The sequence below is a fragment of the Danio rerio genome, chromosome 20 (genome assembly GCF_049306965.1).
Source record: "Danio rerio strain Tuebingen ecotype United States chromosome 20, GRCz12tu, whole genome shotgun sequence".
NCBI lineage: Eukaryota > Metazoa > Chordata > Actinopteri > Cypriniformes > Danionidae > Danio > Danio rerio.
Window position 1 is genome coordinate 2,715,908 of NC_133195.1, and position 20,051 is coordinate 2,735,958.

At 39.0% G+C, this 20,051-nt stretch overlaps 2 protein-coding genes across 6 annotated transcripts in view; one reads left to right on the top strand and one right to left on the bottom strand.

Moving 5' to 3' along the window:
- Positions 1-13,613, bottom strand: part of bub1 (BUB1 mitotic checkpoint serine/threonine kinase) — a 31,313-nt gene extending 17,700 nt beyond the window's left edge. For 2 of the 4 annotated variants that reach the window (XM_073933970.1, XM_073933968.1), the window contains exons 1-11: positions 13,571-13,613; positions 11,702-11,761; positions 9,845-9,986; positions 9,180-9,376; positions 8,289-8,335; positions 8,120-8,202; positions 6,679-6,719; positions 6,050-6,225; positions 4,281-4,411; positions 2,373-2,542; positions 2,031-2,059 (exon numbers count right to left, since the gene is read on the bottom strand). In XM_073933970.1, the coding sequence (XP_073790071.1) occupies positions 2,031-2,059; positions 2,373-2,542; positions 4,281-4,411; positions 6,050-6,225; positions 6,679-6,719; positions 8,120-8,202; positions 8,289-8,335; positions 9,180-9,376; positions 9,845-9,961 (991 nt within the window). In that variant the 5' untranslated portion in view covers positions 9,962-9,986; positions 11,702-11,761; positions 13,571-13,613. Of the gene's footprint in view, positions 1-2,030; positions 2,060-2,372; positions 2,543-4,280; positions 4,412-6,049; positions 6,226-6,678; positions 6,720-8,119; positions 8,203-8,288; positions 8,336-9,179; positions 9,377-9,844; positions 9,987-11,701; positions 11,762-13,382 lie in introns of all 4 variants that reach the window. The other 2 variants (XM_073933969.1, XM_002665639.8) reach the window with 1 other exon arrangement.
- Positions 13,614-15,216: 1,603 nt separating this feature from the next.
- zgc:101562 lies at positions 15,217-19,910 on the top strand. 2 transcript variants are annotated; one of them, NM_001123305.1, is made up of 3 exons: positions 15,217-15,391; positions 17,303-17,386; positions 18,842-19,910. In NM_001123305.1, the coding sequence occupies exons 1-3, from the start codon at positions 15,343-15,345 to the stop codon at positions 19,447-19,449; spliced, it is 741 nt and encodes a 246-aa protein (NP_001116777.1). In that variant the 5' UTR covers positions 15,217-15,342; the 3' UTR covers positions 19,450-19,910. The 2 variants fall into 2 exon arrangements, with proteins under 2 accessions (NP_001116777.1, XP_073789337.1); XM_073933236.1 differs by having other exon boundaries at positions 15,236-16,393; positions 16,437-17,386.
- Positions 19,911-20,051: the final 141 nt, after the last annotated feature.

Here is a 20,051-nt window from a genome sequence, read left to right on the forward strand (position 1 = left end):
ATCCAGTATTTTCAAGCGTTTCTGTGCTGGCCTGATGTTACTGGCGGCACTAGCATTTACACAGTCTTTCATCTCGCTTTACAACTAAATGAATGCTTGAGACTATATAATGAAACGTAATTACATTACAACATTGATGCGGTAAAAGCAACCATATGAAATTGAAAATAGTCACATTAGCCTTTCTCCAGAAGTTTATCACTGGCTGAAAAGCACTAGCTGTGCAAATAGCTCATTCAAGTCAAGTAGGAACACAAAGAAGCCGGCTGCAAATTTGCTACATTAATTAAACGTTTACAAACGATATGGATAATTAGATTATTTTCAGAAGCAAATACCCCCATGGTGAGCGAAAATAACTGTGATAATGGTACTGAATGCTGCTTTGTTTACACTTTTTCTGTGTGATTTGAACTTCTGGGGTCCGTTCTTCATACGTGGATTACTCAGTTAGCTGGATTTGGATATTGACGATTTGACACGATTCAGGATCGTTTCGTTCTTCAAAGCTGATCCGAGAGTTGTTGTCATAGCAACAGTTCTGCTAGGTCAAACCTGACCGGAAGCAGGTTTAATTCATATAAACAGGATTAGATCGGCTCAGTTCAAGCAAATATAATACAGAAAGTATCTTCCGAATTCTGATATTTTCTTACAGTAATAGTTATATACACTTGGGAAAATGGTACATATTTTTTAACTATATATATAAAGTTATAGTTATTAATAAAATAAATAAAGTTATACATATTAATAAAACTTTTGCAATCTGCACCCTCGAAATTAAAGTACAAAGACTCACCTGGTGGTGCAAAGAGAAAACTTATTTATATGAACTTTTTAGATCGCTTTAGTACAAATTGTGTATAATAGAAATGCAGAATATGTCACTTTTTTTTAAAGCAATAATACATTTATGCAGTCATAAACATGTTTTGATAGTTAATATGCCAGTGATTTGATGCTTCACAAAAGTTCCAGACGCCTTTACCAATATTAAAATGCTTTTGTAAAGAACCAGTTATTCTTTACACCGATTAAAAAACGGCTACTATAATAAAGAAAATCTTTTCTAAATGTAGAACTAAATACATTGATTTGCATTGAAATACATGATGAATACTCTTGACACATGAAAGTATAAAGCCTGCAGCTCACAACAAATGTGGAAGGTTATTGCGTGTCATATTTAACAAGCCGTTTACTGCTAATTTGATGTAATTTTGCTCACATGGATAATTGAATATTAATCAGATGATGTCATTATGCTGCTGTGCCGTCAGCCAATCGCTGCATTGCTGATCATGATTTTGAGGATCGATAGATCTGTCCTTTACAACACACGCAGCGATCTCAGATCAGTTTATCCAGACATTCTAATCTGATTCGCGAACTTGTTTGAAGAACCAAATTAGCGAGAGATCAGTTATCAAGATTAAAAGATCCAGGACCTGCCAAATAATCTAAGATCATTTAAGCGAGGTACGAAGAACGGACCCCAGGTTTCCCATTGTGAACGAAATGACAGACACTGCCCCCTGCTGGTGCGAAAATATACATCCTCATGCAGGCGCAGACTGTGCTTGTTTCATGCCCCGTTTACACTAGAACAATTTAGTTTTAAAACAGCGTTTTAGAATGAAAACGATCCTCATCCACACTGGAGTTTCACCCAGCATTTCTGAACAACTCGGCGTTTACATTACACCGCTGAAAACGCACATCATGTGACCCCACACACTGGCATGCACTGCAGCAATGAGAGCCGTTCACGTCGGACTGTTCATCAAGGATCAACTCACTATATTTGTTAAACGTGATATTTAATTCATCTTGTTGTATATATCTAACAACATATTCCCCAACTTTGGTCTTTTGAATCCATTGTTCTCAGGTAACGTGTTTTGGCTAAGCGCAAAGATAAGTTAACATAGTCTATCAATATCAATGCCGAAAGGATATATTGTGCAGCCCTTGTGGCCGTTCACCTTCTCTATAGCTCTGTGTATCATAAGGAGACTCATACTCACTGTCTGCTTCCCCCTGGACACACACATCCCTGTGGACAGATAACAGAGTTACAGCATCAGATCATCACCATTAACATCACAACATTACGCTGTTATCACAGCTGCAGTTAACTGCTGAGAATACACTAAATTATTTTTTCCAGCATTCTGCAGTGTGTATTTCTATGTGCTCAAAAGAAGAAGGAAACTCAAACAGGTTTGGAGGATGAGCAAATGATGACAGAATTTACGTTTTTTGGCTGAACTATCCCTTCAACATTTAAATTTAAGCTGTGATGAGGGCAACCTGTCTCTGTGAAATCAGTAGTTAAACGCAGATGCTGTTGTGTGTTTGACACTCACTCTTGTCTGCTTTGAGGAACGCTGCTCTGGATCTCTGAAGGCCTGTCCGGCTGCTCCAGGACACTCTCTCGCTCAGGTCTGGAGTCAAGTGCTGCAGTGAGAAACGGCTCCGCAGGGGAATAGCTCGTGACAGGGGGATCAGCCTGCTGAAAGGCTAAGCCCTGCTGCTCCTGCACAGCATTAATAATAATAATAATAATAAATATAGCTGCAAGCAGCAATTAAGGGGCCAAGCACTATTGGCCATAAGGTGGCGCTGCTCCAGACGTTTTTGAGTACTTTCAGGGCATGGGGTTGAAGATGTATACCATGTTTTGTAATGATATGTGAATGTTTTGGTAAAATACAGCATTTTTGGCCAAAAATCGAAATGGGCGACGCCCAAAATGGCTGACCTGTGAAAATCAGACATCATTCGACTCGGCATGCTCTGCCGGATGTAATGAGACCAGTTTCATGAGTTTCGGACGAAAGGTTGAGACGTTATAAGCCAAAAAGCAAGTTTTTAGTATCTCCGGACCACTAGGGGGCAGTGCGCCGAAACTCCGCAATTAACCTTAGACCCTAGTTGTCATAACACACACCAAATTTGGTGTGAATCGGTGAATGCATTACAGATATATCGCCTCAAGTCCATTTTCGCAAGTTCTACGTTAAATTAGTTCGTAAGTTAAACGAAAACAGTTGGTCTAATCAACTTGAATTCCATAACTTTTGGTTGGCGTGGTCTGTAGATCATGTGATTCAATTTTGGTGAAAATCGGAGACACGGCCTAGGACGAGTTCGATCAAATAGGTTTTTCGAAAAATTTAAAATAGCGCGAAAAAAGTGGGTTTGAATTGGACTGAGCCAAGGAGTCAGAGGAAAAAAGAATTTTGATTGTAGCCCATTCGGTTCAAAAGTTATGATGATAAACGTATGTGAAAGTTTAGACAAGTGGTGGCGCTAGAGAGTTTGATTTTGAGACTTCATAATTGGCCTGATTAATGTTAATACTGGCCTCTATCATTGTGCCAAATTATACAACTTTACCGCATACGCCTATATGGGCTGCCATTCAAATCCGGCGGAAGAAACGTAATAATAATAATAATAATAATAATAATAATAAGAACACTAACGAAAGCAATAGGTGCCTACGCACCTACGGTGCTTGGCCCCTAATAATAATAATTTTTATTTATATAGCGCCTTTCCAGAGCTCAAGGACACTTTACAAGGAATGCAACAAAAAGATAAACAAACATACATGAGGTCAAATATAACAAACATGAATAACACAAACGAAACCTAAGAGACATTTGAACACGATAGTGGTGGATCAGATTAAGTGGTCAGTTTGGTAGATCAGATGCAAAGCATTCAGAAAATAAGTGAGTCTTAAGTAAGGATTTGAATTCAGAGATATTATTAGCAGAGCGAAGTGAGTGTGGTAGAGAGTTCCAGAGTTTGGGTGCAATAGCACTAAATGATCTGCCCCCCATAGAAGAGAGGCGGTACCGAGGGACAGCAAGAAGGCCAGAATCAGCAGACCGTAAAGAGCGAGTTGGGGTGTAGGGGACAAGCATGTTGCAGAGATAGGAAGGTGCAAGGTTATTACAAACATTACAAACACAAATCACACTTCATTAGCAATAAAAACAGCCACAATGTTCAAAATTACTTCTGTTGAAGCATCTAAAAAACAAAATTGCATAAAATTTACATTAATTTTGCATGAAAATTGCATATATATATATATATATATATTACAATTTTATTTTGCAAATATTTAAATACTTTATGCTATCCTAATTTTGTCCTGTAACTTTAATCCTAAACTTGTCCTTAATTTTGGACTTGAGATCCTAAGTCATTTACTATAAATCATGGCACTCTGCTTTGAGGTGTAGTAGTTTGAGACGTACCATAACAGCGGGCGTCACAGGGTCTGTCTGTTCAGCTGGCTTTAGACTCATGTTCCTCTCCAGATCATCCAGCAGCTGCTTAAGCTTCCTCACCTCCTCTTCCTCTTCCCAGAGCCGCTGCTGCTCCTCCGCTGCTCAGACAACAGCAATTATATGAGCACAGTTATTCACTGTACTGTACTCAGAGTAAGACACCAAACACTGCCTGGTTTCCTTTGACCGCTTACAATGTGCGACAGCACACTCTTAATCGCAGTGTAAAACTGAGCATAGGTGCTGTAGAGTTGTGATTAAAAAAACTGTTCAAGATCCTAAAAATGCATTGATATTCCCTCTAGAATTGATTGTTTATTTTTAACAGCAGGTGGCGCTGTATCCTTTACAAACATTGATTTTTTAGCCAATCCTTGCACAAACCTCTTGAAATAATCATTGATAAAGTTAGGAAAGGTTTAAGAGGGTTATAAGAGTGTAGATAGTGAGCCGTTTACATTAATCTCGTGACAAAAGCAACAAAAAGTCAAAGCAACAAAATCAGCCGAAAACATTAACGCTAATGTCAGGAAGAGCACTTGCACATTCATTCATTTTATTTTCGGCTTAGTGCCCTTATTAATCTGGGGTCGCCTCAGCGGAATGAACCGCCAACATATCTAGCATGCGTTTTACACAGAGGATGCCCTGTCACCCATCACTGGGAAAAGTACTTGAGCATATGGTAAAAAATTAGCCTCAAGTCTTATTTCTGTTAAACACTATCCTAGAACGCCGTCTGCTGTTAGCCTAGAGCGCCGTCTGCTATTAAACACTAGCCTAGAGCGCCATCTTCTGTTAGCCTAGAGCGCCGTCTGCTGTTAAACACTAGCCTTGAACGCCGTCTGCTGTTAAAAACTAGCCTAGAGCGCCTGTGCTGTTAAACACTAGCCTAGAGCGCCGTCTGCTGGTAAACACTAGCCTAGAGCGCCATCTGCTGGTAAACACTAGCCTAGAATGCCGTCTGCTGGTAAACACTAGCCTAGAGCGCCGTCTGCTGGTAAACACTAGCCTAGAATGCCGTCTGCTGGTAAACACTAGCCTAGAGCGCCGTCTGCTGGTAAACACTAGCCTAGAGCGCCGTCTGCTGGTAAACACTAGCCTAGAGCGCTGTCTGCTGGTAAACACTAGCCTAGAGCGCCGTCTGCTGGTAAACACTAGCCTAGAGCGCCGTCTGCTGGTAAACACTAGCCTAGAATGCCGTCTGCTGGTAAACACTAGCCTAGAGCGCCGTCTGCTGGTAAACACTAGCCTAAAGCGCCGTCTGCTGTTAAACACTAGCCTAGAGCGCCGTCTGCTGGTAAACACTAGCCTAGAACGGCGTCTGCTGGTAAAAACTAGCCTAGAGCGCCATCTGCTGGTAAAAACCAGCCTAGAGTGTCATCTGCTGTTAAACACTAGCCTAAAGCATAAACAAAATCTAGCTTAGAGCGTCTTCCGATGTTAAAAACTAGCCTAGAGGATATGTCCTAGTTGTAAAAAAATAAGCCTAGAGCATCGTCTGCTGTTAAAACTAGCTTAGAGCGCCATCTGCTGGTAAATACTAGTCTAGAGCGCCGTCTGCCATTTCAACTAGCCTAGAGCTCAATGTGCTGTTAAAATTAGCCTAGAGCGACGATTAAAGGCTGACTCAAAATCAATTCAAGAGTGAATTTCGATGGATTTTAAAAAGCAAAATAGCTTTCTCTAATGATTTTTTGCCACAGCTTTAGTCTAGAACAGACGCTTCATCTCACCCAGCCGGCGCTGTTCTTCTTGCTGTCTGCATTTATCGAAGTATCGTCGGGCTCGCAGCTCTTCAAATGACAGCTCTGATCCCTCACACTGCAGCTCTTTCACGCAGTACATCGACACCGTCTCAGGGGCGGTATAGCCGGCTGGCCGCACCGGGTTATTCTCAGACCGAGAGATGCTGAGGAAGGAGAGCAAATTCACAACATCATCATCACAATCATTATCATAAACCATCAGTGTAAAGAAGGGTTGACAAAGTATCAAGTTCAATATTTAAATATTAAAAATGTCCATTTCCCACTGACATTTGAGCGATGTTGAGCATGTTATTCAACACTGCTGATTGGCCATTGTGTTCAACAGAAATGACTGTGATTGGCTGTGAAGGTCATCGGTTTACAAATACATGGACACATAATACTTTAGGGGCCTTAATTGTATCCAAATTTGATTTGTCAGCTTTCAATTCTTCAGACAGACTGAACACCCTAGTTTAAGAACGAGCTCAAATGTTAGCAGGAAATGAACATTTTATTAGCGATGGTTACCGGACTAGATACTTTTGATAACCCTAGTGTGCAGGGGTTTGAGTTTCACTAGTGAACATGAAGTTATTGTCTTAAACACTCACACGGAGACCATTCTCGGAGCAGGACACGCCGCTTCTGGTTCCTGCAACACAGAGGGGTTAATCAACAGCTGAGTTCACAACAACATGGAAACATGGTCACTATTTTCACCCTAACTTCCCTGATCTTGATGGTTAATTTAGATTTTGTGACTGTATCCGATTTTTTTGATGACCTGCTTACATCATCTTTTAAAAGTGACTTGTATCCAATCGTCTGCATTTACACAGCACACGGTAAATGCGCAATGACCAGGAGGGAAAAAAAAAAGAAAGAGCGGGCGCTGTTTTACTATAGTTTATGACAGAAAGGCTCTCATTTGTCCATCTTCTTTTGGTATATAGGCTTTTTTAAACCTCCAGGCATCTTAATGCAATGTACATGGCGTGATTTATGCATGTGATGTATGCACTAGTTTTCTATAAGTTTATACTGGTTACGTGGCGGACATTGCGCTCTCTTGCTCTCGTTAACATGCTTAAATACCTGTGCTATATGACAATATGAAAGCTGTTTAAGTCCTCGTGTATGAGATTTAAGGTTTGGGACTCTGCTGAAGTCTGTTCTAAAATGAAAGTGTCAGACTTGACGTCACTCCCTAAGGTTTTTAATGACGCGCGACTCACATTGACAGGTGAAAGTCCGATCTACCTACTTACACTGCAGACACGAGACCACAGATCCGATTCATAGCAGATAAATTTCCACATATGAACAAGGCCTGAATCTGATCTGAGTAAATCGGAATCCATGTGATTTGTTCCTACATGTATACGAGCCATATCCGATCCGTGCCACATGAGAGAAAATAAAAATCTAAATCGAGTCAGTGCAGTGCAGTGTAAATGCAGCCTAAGTTGTTATTGAGGTTATGTGATTTGTTTGTTTTGAAGATTGATCGTCTCCTTTGGGGATCATAAATAAATATAACATATGTCTAAAAACCATCATATAAGCTGTATAAGATTATAGTTAAATAACATGTCTGAACAAATTAATATTAAATAGGTTTGCAATATTTTTAACATGCACTGAATATACGCACATGCAGGACTAGCATTGTTTTATATCTGTGAAATCCAAATGTGAACTTGTACATACGCACATACATCAGATTTCTCTATGAGGGTAGTCATGCTATGTGTAAAGAATTGTTACATATTACTGAGATGATCTTGTTGATTTTTAAGTGGTCAATTTTAAATAAAAGCCATTTAATGCATTCTCAAAATGGCAGAAACAACAAACTGGCTTAATACACAGAATGGCATTTATTTGTAACACACAGAGACAAACAAAACACAGAACAAAAACTGGCATCTCAGGACGCTTGCTGACTATATGGAGGATGAGGGAGCTCTCTGATTACATCTAAAATACCTTCATGTTCAGAAGACGAAGGAAGGCCTCAGGGGATTGTTGCAGTAGAGAGAACAACTGTACCTTGCACTGCGGCTGAACATTGTCTCTGGGTCGGGTGTTCTGGTTTACCATCCTGGAGTTTTGAAGAGGATGGCGGACGTGATCTGAGTCAATGAAGAGACAGAAACATTACGAATAACAGTCCTCATCAGGATAGCAGGAGATTGGGCTCAAGCACACATTACTCTACCTGACGGTGCTGCCGGAGTGCTCGCAGACGTCCTTTCCTGGAAGAACCTGCAAAAACACCAGAATTCAAGAAGATCTGGGGGGTCTAAGTGAGCAAAATCTGGATTATTGTCTACAATATTTTATTGGTAAAGCACCCACTCGAAAGCACAGACAAAACGGGTTTCTTTTTTTAAAATGCAACCGGTCCATTCTCATGTTAAATTCTGAATGCTTGCTATAGTTGATTCTGAGGCCCACCGCAACGTAATGTAGGAGTGGGGTTTCCCCACCCACCGAATTGATTGACAGACGTGTATTAAAATATCAACAAAGTAGGATGTGTGCAAAGCAACAGGGATTAAAATATCTGTTCAGCTCGCTGTGTTCAGCAGGACCTCAAGAATGAGTTTTACAAGTTTAAAACGGTTCAAAAACAGTACATGTTTATAATGAATTACAGCGATTTTACTGTCTAATTTACTGTCTGTTTAATTATAAGAGAATGCTTCAATCCTGATTTGTGGACGTTAAATCAGGTTTATTTTTTATATTAACAAAGGACATCCATACAGCAGTGTGTATGTGTGTGTGTGTGTGTGTGTGTGTGTGTGTGTGTGTACGTGCAAAAACTTTATAATGAAATTGTGTGACTGATCATTGCAGAAAGGCTTAAATTAACTCCACAACAAATACATCAAATAAGCATTGGGAAAGTTCTTACTGTAGTAAAGGAGACTCGTACCGTACCATTCAGTGGATAAGGGCCGTTAGAGCAGCAATCACAACTTTGTGAAACAGTGATATTTTTATCCCTGGTTATTATACCGTCAGAATCTTGTACCAGCACATGCTTAGGTGGGAGATGAAATACGGGATACTCCTGGGAGAAACATGAGTATTGACATCTCACCTGTACTGCTCCTGCACAGTGTCCTGCGGCTGAGCCTTGTTCATCAGCGCCCTGTTATACACCATCTCAGCCTGCACCATCTGCCCTTTCTTCTCGCACTGCTGAGCCCAGTCAATGTAGAGTGCGGCCGTCTGCGTCCCCACACCGCGGCTGTGCAAATAACTGTACACTTCCATGGGATCGCTGTATAAGTTTGCCTGGAAAGAGGGAATGAGGAATGTTCATCTCTTTCTAGTGTTTGATAAGTTACTTCAAGAAAATTATTATTACATCATTATAATTCTATCTTAATTACTTTTCTAACTACCTTATCTGAAAATTGCTTGACTCGATACTAAAAATCCAGAAATGTTGAGCAGGAGTCTGTTAGGTTGTAATACACCTACTTTACTACAGCCAATCAACTTGCAGTAAAAAAACAAGCCACGCCCACTGTTTTCTCATTTAATATTCCGTTTCTCTACGAACTGCGTCACAATATAAAAAATGCAAATACGCAGCTTCTGGTTCATGCGGACTTTAAGCAAGTATATTACAAGTAACTAATTAAATGACCCCAAATATTAAAAGTAATCCACTACCTTACTCTTTCAGTAGAATAAGTAATTTAATTTTGTAACTAATAGCACCCGGCACACAGACTGAAATAATGAGAGTGCACCTACACAGGTGATGCAGTGAGTGACGTATCGCACGTCATTGTGGTAGCGCTCGTCTTGAAGAAAGGACTGAACTAGTCTCTCCAGCACCACAGAAAGACCTTTCTTCTCCTCCGCTGACATCCTGCTCTCCAGAAAGTGTACAAACCTGTCGATGGACAAAAAAAGGCCGTTTAATCAGGGGATATACAGGACTCAGAGTGAAGTTCAATAGTGTTTAAGACTCTTTCCATAGATTTTAGAACCTCATCGCCACTTTAGGTTTTAACTAGTAACATTAGCCACAGCTTGCAGTATATTTACTAAATATGTAAGAAACTAATGCTAAACTAAAACATTATCATATGCTGAATCCAGCAGTGGGTGCCTATTGACCGATTGTTTTAGAACTTCCGGAAGTCTTGAGCTAAAAAGATTCAAATGGCTGCGCCCGCTCATACGTGGAGAGTAAGGTGAATAGAACAGCAGGAATAACTGCATTGCCTTGGTCACCGCAGTAAACAAAGCACCATGAGGTCAAATCTAGTTTTAGATACCAAATTTAACCCTATAAACTACACCGCATACCAATATTTACAGATAAAATTCATGCAAGCTTTAACAGGATACAAAATTTGATACCTTGAACAGTAGCATTAGAAATATTAGAAGTGCCTTAAATTACTATAAATTGATTTGTCAATAAGCAAGGGAAGAGTCTCGCTAGATCCTCCTGTACGGATGCACGTCAGATATAAAACGCTCGCAGCCTTTACTGTACTTGTGTTATGTGATTGATTGTTTACTTGTGTTGTGTCATTGGCGGATTGCTGCACTCATGTGTCATGTAATTGGGCGTTTACTGTACTTGTGTCGTGTGATTGGTTGTTTACTTGTGTTGTGTCATTGGCTGTTTACTGTACTTGTGTCATGTGATTGGTTGTTTACTTGTGTTGTGTCATTGGCGGATTGCTGCACTCATGTGTCATGTGATTGGGCGTTTACTGTACTTGTGTCGTGTGATTGGCTGTTTACTGTACTTGTGTCGTGTGATTGGCTGATTGCTGCACTCATGTGTCATGTGATTGGCTGTTTACTGTACTTGGGTCGTGTGATTGGCTGGTTGCTGCACTCATGTGTCATGTGATTGGCTGTTTATTGCACTTGTGTCATATGATTGGCCGTTTACTGTACTTGGGTCGTGTGATTGGCTGATTGCTGCAGTCATGTGTCGTGTGATTGGCTGCTTACTGTACTTATTTTGTGTGATTGGCTGATTGCTGCACTCATGTGTCGTGTGATTGGGCGTTTACTGTACTTGTGTCGTGTGATTGGCTGTTTACTGTACTTGTGTCGTGTGATTGGCTGATTGCTGCACTCATGTGTCATGTGATTGGCCGTTTACTGTATTTATGTCGTGTGATTGGCCGTTTACTGTACTGGGTCATGTGATTGGCTAATTGCTGCACTCATGCGTCGTGTGATTGGTTGTTTACTGTACTTGTGTCATGTGATTGGCTGTTTACTGCACTTGCATCGTGTGATTGGCTGTTTACTGTACTTGTGACATGTGATTGGCTGTTTACTGCACTTGCATCGTGTGATTGGCCGTTTACTGTACTTGTGTCGTGTGAATGGCTGTTTGCTGCTTAGATTATTTCGCTTGTTTTAAATATACTAAATTATGACATTTTCTGAAAGCAAGACATTATTTTTCGTTTGTCTTAAACATGCTTCTTCATTAAAGTTTTTTTTTTTTTTAGATACTTGGAACTTGGACTAGAAACGAGACAAAAACTCTAGTTTAACTAAGTAAGAAAAGCATTTTTTTGCAGTGAACATAAAAAAACCCTGAATGAATGAATGAATGATAGTATTTCTCACTTGTCCCAGGGGTCGAGCGGATCATCTCCAGCATAACTGCGTACGCTCAGCTCAAAGGCCCTGCAGTGACGATGAACAAACACACACACATCATGACTGAAGACACACAAGTATAAGCTTTTAAAAGGCTTACTGAAGTCACACACATACATCATCATCAATTTAAACACAGTTAAAGACCTTATTAAGACCATTATGCATGACATTTTAGACTTATACAGGGCTGAATGCTATGGATTTTTTCTAAAGGCCCGGTTCAGCTAGCAAATTTGTTTTTCTTAAAGGTTCCAGGCTTTCAGCTTGCTTTAAATTCTACTATTTTGTGTTTAATGGCAGAACGAAAGTTAAATAGGTTTGAGACAATTGGGTGATTAAACTAAGACAGAATTTTCAGTTTTGCGGAAACTCTCTCTTTAAACACACTTAAAGACTTTTTCGAATAGCTTTTATGTTTCTTTCTTTATGCGATTTTAAATATGTATTAGTTTTTATTATAATTCCTTTGTATTTAGTTCAACCTTTTATACAAGCATCCTTGCACATATATTTTACTTCTGTACTTTTTAGATGTGTAAAGCACTTTGAGATGCTTCTTTTAAAATCGTTATATAAAATATAGTTTATTATTTATATCATTATCATTATTATATTTATTCTGATGAACATAAAAGGTGATACTTTGAAGAATGTTGAAAACTGCTGACAACTGACTTGCATATATTTTTTAATGTTTGGATATCAATAGCCATATGGTTCCATATGGTATATTCAAAATATATGAGCAATTCCAGCGTTATGGACGTGACATTTGCAGTAAATCTCAAAAAAATAAATTCACAGAGAAAGTATACGTTAACATCATATTGAAACTTTTGTTTTATATTTTCCAGAACAACTAACCACAGAGTTAAAGGATCAGAAAATATTAATCTGTAAACATTTTTTGTACTTTAAATGAGGAAAATAAACAAGCGTTACGGATGTGACCAAAAAAAAGTGAGTTTGTAGTATACTTTGTAGAAATTCTGTGAATTAAAATGCACAATGCAAAAGAAATAATGACAATCAAAAGGATTAAATATGTCTCTATATAAAACAAAAATGATTTACTTTACTTTATTTGACAATTTTTGTATTTATGAGGAAAAATTATCGTTATGGATGCGACACTTCTGCGTTATGGATGTGACCTATGTGAAATTGGCACTTGTGTCTTATAACTGATAAATCAAATATAATTGTTTAAATACATTGACATATGTTTGAGTATTTCTAAAGTACTTAGAAAGAATACTTGCTTAACGTTACACAAAACACTTGGAAACGGTTTCCCTATTTTGTTGAAAACTTAATGCAGTTCATGGCAAGGTTGACATTTCTATTTAATTGCTCGTATATTGTTTATATAATTAATCACTCGAAGATGAGCACGTTGTCATTTTAGGGTGAACGATTCCTTAATACACGACTGTCATGAATTACTTCTGTTACGATCTAAACGTCAATAAAAAAGAATGAGTTGCCATTAACACAATGACATTAACATCAAGCTATTCTGACAGAAACGACAAACGAGCAAAGGAGCAAGTTGATAAACACTGAATAAAGTGAGCAAACGCTGGATGATAAACACTGGGCGGACAACAACAGTCACACATGCTAACATGCTAACTTTACTCACTGAAAATACGAGTTGATGTCCATTGTTTCTTAACAGCCGTCCAGTCGAATATGTTTACGGTTAAACTAGAATATGTTTACATCTGTTTAGTAACACTAACAACTCTTAATTTCAACAATTACTATATGTTTTATCGCTTACTTTTAACCGCATATTTGCAACGATGAAATAAATGTTTTTAAATTTACCGCTTAGCCAGTCACTGTCCTGCCTGGGGCTCAACAGCCAATCGAAGCTCGAGACAACCTTGCGTCACGCTAACTGCCTGCTACATCCCGCCTCTTGTGTTCTGGTTGGCTAAGAGGTGAAAGCTTCGCAAAAGCGGCTTGTGATTGGACTGGAGAGACGCCGTTTATCATAAGGTCTAATGACTGTAAAAAACTGGTCTGAACAAAAATAGACGCCGTAGTAGTGATTAAGATCATATTCTGTGAAATAACTTAACGTATTATTTCCTCCGTTGTCAAGTGATATTTGTTTATTTTATTACTTTGAATGATTCATTAATATATATACGTATATATATATATATATATATATATATATATATATATATATATATATATATATATATATATATATATATATATATTAATGAATCCTTCAAAGTAATAAAATTCGCAGTTTAATAGGTTATATGCCGAGCTAGTGCAGTTCCCATGCTGATACACTTCCGGTGACCTGTTATTGTAAACTTTTTCTCATTTTATCTGGTTCCTTATAAAGCATTGATGTTGTAATGTCATTAAAATACATTCAGTTAAATAAACTTTAGCATTTATTTAGTTGCTCAAGCGTAAAACTAGACAAAAAGCCGTTTACTCGCACGCACCAGTCAGAATTGGCAGGCTAGCGCAAAAGCTCCATTGAATATACTGGGGTAAAATATATGCTCATATTATAAAGATATGGCGGGAGGAATGTAATTTAATGCAGTGCTTCTTGTACAATCTGAGACCCACTTTAAATCGGATATCACTCAGCTAGCGGAGACCACTGATTTTTAAAGAAAACAGACCTTAAACGCACCGGATTTTGCATTGCCATTCAATTCGCCGGAAGCGCTTAACCCAGGTTAATGGCAAATTAAAAGTCCCATTAGCATGCTTCGGCATATACCCCACTCACCACATTGAACTGTTTTTTGGCTGAAATCATTGCTGCAGTCAAAAATGAGTAATGTGTATTCAGCATAGTGTGAACTCACCTGACATAAAATGAGCACTGCAGAGTCCAGCATTTTATTTAGGTCCTCACTCCATTCAGCTCTTATGATGGCTGTTAGCCATAGACGTCTGTGGTTGGCATTAAAAGCAGTGTGGTGTACAGTAACATGTAACTTTTCTATTTTTGGACTTTCAAATTTGGCATCCTACCGCACAACACAACATGTTTGCTATTGCAACCAGCCTTTTTTTTTTGCAATCGGTGTGCGCGGTTAAACCCGCGTGACGTCATGTTTGACGTAGGTTGGTAATTCCCCTATTGAAATTCCAAGACTTAGATTTGACTCAACAGTACATTGTACAAAATGCAACAACATCAGACTGGAGAATGTAATTATTGTGGGCAAAAGGTAGAGTAGGGAAAGGAAAGTATTTGTTATAAATTTGAGTTAAAATGAAGTTTAATTTGGTTAAAGTGCTATTAAACAAGTCAGATGAGGACCGCATAGAAAAAAAAAGACAAAATTAAACTAAATAAGAACTTAATAAAAGATAAAAAAGAACTTGATAAAAGCTAGGTAGGAAGTTTTTAGTTTGGATTGTTTGAGGTGGCAGCAGGTGGCGGTAATGCACCTGGAACGTGTTTGCCAGCTGCCAATAAATCTCATAAGAAGAAGAAGAAGAAGAAGAAGCAGAAGAAGAAGTGTAGAGAAAGTGCGTGAAAGTTCAGACCATTGGTTCAGACGTTGTTGCTGGGTGTCCAGGGGGTGTGTGCGTAGTGTCCGTTCACCCTGATGATCCAGAGGGACCGTGTGTGTGGAGTTACCAACCAACAACAGCAGGGTAGTGCACTTCCTCTTTCTCTGAGAGGCTGCTGTGTGTGTGGTGATGTCCAGCTGATAGACAGAGTTTATAAGTCAGACATTTATCAAATCTGTAATGAACCTCATCAAAGAGATGTGCTTAAAAATGTTTTATGTTATTATTTAGTTAGCAGAATATTAGTAACAGTGAAGACACGTGTTGTGTTACAAAAGATTTTCATTTAAAATAAATGCTGTTGTTTCCAGCATTGAACAGAAACGATTAGTGATTATCAAATCAGATTATTACTTCTGAGGCATCACGTGACACTGAAAGTCATGCTAAAATTTAATACATTTAATTATTCTGTATTTTACATATACTCACCGGCCACTTTATTAGGTACGCTGAGTTGGACAGCTTGAGATCTGCTTGTTCTTCATGGCAGAGATTCATCTAGTTGTTGGGAATATCAATATTTCTAATATAAGAATATTTAGCTCGATGTTGTCCTGAAAGCATCACAGTTTCAGCAGATTTGTTCTTTTCATCCATAATGTGGATTAGATTTGTTAATATGTCTAAAAATCAAAACTTTTAATTTCCTTCTTTATGGGTCCTGAAGCCCCCCTCTTTCAATTCAAGCCTACCTAAGAATTTTTTCAACAAATGCCCACGCCAACACGAGGAGAGCATGCAAACTCCACACAGACATGCCCACTGACCCAGCCGGGGCTCGAACCAGCGACCTTCTTCCTGTAAGGAGATCATGCTATCCGCTGCGCCACCACGCTGCTTCTTTATTTTCATTTTGCTCTTAAAAATTTGTAGTATTTGTTTGGTAAATGATTAGTTAACCTGTTTGGTATTATTGTTAATGATTTGCTTTTGTAGTATATTTGGACTATAACTCATTCACATTCTATTATTTTATACTATCAGTCTATTAGGGCGGAGCTATATCAGTCCTTTGGTGTGGAGCTATCAGTCCTTTAGGGCGGAGCTAACATTGCTTTAGGGTGGAGCTATCAGTCCTTTCATGTGGAGCTATCAGACCTTTAGTGCAGAGCTAACATTGCTTTAGGGCGGGGCTATCAGTCCTTTAGAGCAGGGCTGTCAATCATTTAGGGCGGACCTATGAGTCCTTTAGGGCAGGGCTATCAGTCCTTTAAGGCGGGGCTATCAGTTATTTAGGACATGACTATTTGTCATTTGGGGGGGGCTATCAGTCATTTGGTGTGAAGTTATCAGACCTTTAGAAGGGGTCTACTTTATTTTTATAAATTCAATATTTGAAGTTCACTTCTTTTTTGACTGCCCTGATGTGAATCTTCTGGACTCTGGATCTGGAGTCTGAGACTGTCTGAGTTTAGTTTATGATCAAGAAGACAGTCTGTGCACAGCACAAGATGCTCACTGAGGTCAATACTCTGTGGGGTATAATGAGGCTCAGTTTGCGCTAAGAGAAAGAGAAAATACAGCATTGGATGAATCCAAATAACTTTCTCCAAGTCTTCTGTTGTCCAGCTTTGGTGATTTTGCAAAATTGTTGGACTCTGCTTCTTTTTCTGTGTTGTTTATTAAGACATGCTGTTGGGTTATTTAAGTTAAAGAGACAGTTCACACAATAAAGAAAATCAACTCTTCCTCCAGTGGTTATAAACCTTTATGAGTTTCTTTCTTCTGTTGAAAACAAGTGAAGATATTTGAAGGAAAGCTGAAAATGTGTAACCACTTTTATAGTAGGAAAAACCAAGACATCATGTTTATTTATCAATAAAAAAACTTTTCGTTTAATAACAAACCTTAATAATAATAAATAACAATAAACCTGGTGTAACTTTTGGCTTTTGCAAAAGGACAAAGATATCCTTGTGCACTGAAATAAACTAACCAGCAATTAATGGTGCCAGAACTCACGTGGTTTAGTCCCTTCTCTTGTGTTTCCAGGTGAAGCAGTTGATGAAGTGATGGAGCCATTGGAAAAACATGAAGAAATCCCTAAGCCTCGTCAAGTGAAGACTGAAGACGAGGGTGAGAGGATGGCTATTAGCTACTGTATACTTTGTCATGATAAACAAAATCGCAATCCTTCAGTTGTCATGCGCATCTTTGTCAGGAAAGCAGTTCTGTGATTAGCAGTATATCTTCGTCTAAAGGCCAGAGGGCGCTCTAAACTCCAAACACCTATGAAGAAGAAACCAAGGAAATCCCCATAGATATTTACATTAGATGTCGCCTACCCTGATGTTGTCTATTGGAAGTAATGTGTGCTGTTGAATGACATTTGTCCTGGGAGCCCTGTACAAATGTGGCGACGCTATTGACGCATGCTCAGGGTCCATATGCGATATCTAGTGTATATATCTATGGGAAATCCCCAGAGTGTTGCATTCTAGACAGAAGATTATCCTGCTTTTATTGATTTGATAGAAACATGCTAGTTTATGCTAGAAACATGCTAAAAACATGGTAATTAATGCTAGAATTATGGTAGTTACATGCTAATTCATGCTAGAATCATGTTAATTCATGCTAGAAACATGGTAATCCATGTTAGAAACATGCTACCAACATGCTAATTTATGTTTGAATCATGCTAACAACATGCTAATTCATGCAAGAACCATGCTAGCAAAAAGTTAATTCATGCTAACGACATACTAATTCATGTTTGAATCATGCTAACAACATGCTAATTCATGCTAGAACCTTGTTAATTCATGTTGGAAACATGCTAATCCATGCTAGAAACATTAATTCATGCTAGAATTATGATAGTTACATGATAATTCATGCTAGAATCATGTTCATTCAAGCTAGAAACATGTTAATTTATGCTAGAAACATGTTAACGACATGCCAATTTATGTTAGAAACATGTTTTAAATTGTTGATTCATGTTAAAATCATGCAAACATGTAAATCCATGTTAGAAACATGCTAACAAGCTAATTTATGTTTGAATCATGCTAACAGCATGCTAATTCATTCAAGAACCATGCTAGCAAAAGGTTAATTCATGCTAACAACATGCTAATTCATGTTGGAATCATGCTAACATACTTATTCATGTTAGAAACATGCTAATCTTTGCTAGAAACATGCTAACAACATGTTAAATGCTAGAATCATGATAACAACATGCAAATAATGTTAGAATCATGCTAGTTACATGTTAATTAATGCTAGAAGCATGCTAACGTGCTAATACATTCTAGAAACAGGTTGCCAACATGCTAATTCACGCTAGAAACATGATAACAACATGACAATAATGTTAGAATCATGCTAGTTACATGTTAATTAATGGTAGAATCATGCTAACAACATGCTAATTCATAAACATATTACCGAAATGCTAATTCATGCTAGAAGCATGCTAATTCGTGTGTCTTTTAAAATTAGGTTTTATGTACCCTATATTGTAAACGATAAGACATCGCCCTAAAATGAAAGCTTCAGGAAACTGTTCCATTGTTCTTGCAGAAGTGCTGTCAATGTTTCACAAAGAAGAAGCAGAGAGAAAAAGCAGGAGGACGCCTCGGGGAACGAAGCCGTATTACTGCACGCAGTGTGGAAAGAGCTTCAGTGTGGCGGCGCGCTTCAGACGACACCAGCGCATCCACAGCGGGCACAGGCCATACCAATGCCCCCTCTGCCACACCGGCTTCACCTCGCAAGAGAATCTGAGCGAACACCTCGCGCACGCACACACACAAGCCAGCAGCAAACCTCACCGCTGCACTCACTGCGGCAAGGGCTTCGTACGGCCCGGGAAACTCTGCATCCACATGCGCGTGCACACCGGGGAGAGGCCGCACCGCTGCGCAGACTGCGGGAAGAGCTTCAAGAGCGCAGGAGAGCTGCAGAGACACACCGCTATTCACACCGAGATAAAAACACACCAGTGCTCGGAGTGTGAGAGCAGCTTCAGGAGATCCACGCATCTGCTGAGACACATGCGCACACACAGCGGGGAGAGACCGCACCAGTGCATGAGCTGCGGGAGACGATACTCGCGCTCAGACCACCTGAGGAGTCACCGCTGCACACACACGCACACTGACAGCAAAACAAGGAGAGTTCAGTGCTAACACTGACCCCATTTACGAGTTCACCAGTCGACCTAGTTTGAGTTTCCTCACAGAAATGGAGATATTCTGACGAATGCTGGAAAAACAGACACCCATTGTAGGGATTAAAAATACTATGGAAGTCAGTGGCTTTTTTTTCAGCATTCTCCAGAATATCGTCATCTGAAAGAAACTCCTTCAGGTTTACTGAGTAAATAATAAGAAACCTTCATTTTGGGTCGACTGGTGCCTTAAAATCAATGTAAAGGAGTTTGTCTCTCAGTGTTGAGGTCTAAACTGGTGCTAGAAATGAAGTCAGAATTGTCAAACACAAATCTGAATCCTCACAATTCTGACTTTTTTTTTTTCTCAAAAAAAGTAAAGCAGCATGCAATTTTGCTATAAAAGCTTTTTTGTTTGATTTAATTCTGTGTCACTGTATTCACTGGCATTAATAAAGTTACTTTTATTTTTGGTTTTCACTTCCACTTTCCTCCAGAGAGGTATTGCATTAAAATAAGATAAGGAATTAAGCTGGTATCTTAAGGCTATCCTGGCTGATTATAGCCTGAGGTACTTTCGATTTTAGGAGACGTCCAATAGATTAATACGTACAGAAAAAG

Excerpts from the sequence above, each read along its gene's own strand:
- zgc:101562 (NM_001123305.1), top strand. The coding sequence starts at position 15,343 with ATGATCCAGAGGGACCGTGTGTGTGGAGTTACCAACCAACAACAGCAG. Across the intron at positions 15,392-17,302 it reads TACCAACCAACAACAGCAGG|GTGAAGCAGTTGATGAAGTG; the intron begins GTAGTGCACTTC and ends TTGTGTTTCCAG. Across the intron at positions 17,387-18,841 it reads AGTGAAGACTGAAGACGAGG|AAGTGCTGTCAATGTTTCAC; the intron begins GTGAGAGGATGG and ends TTGTTCTTGCAG.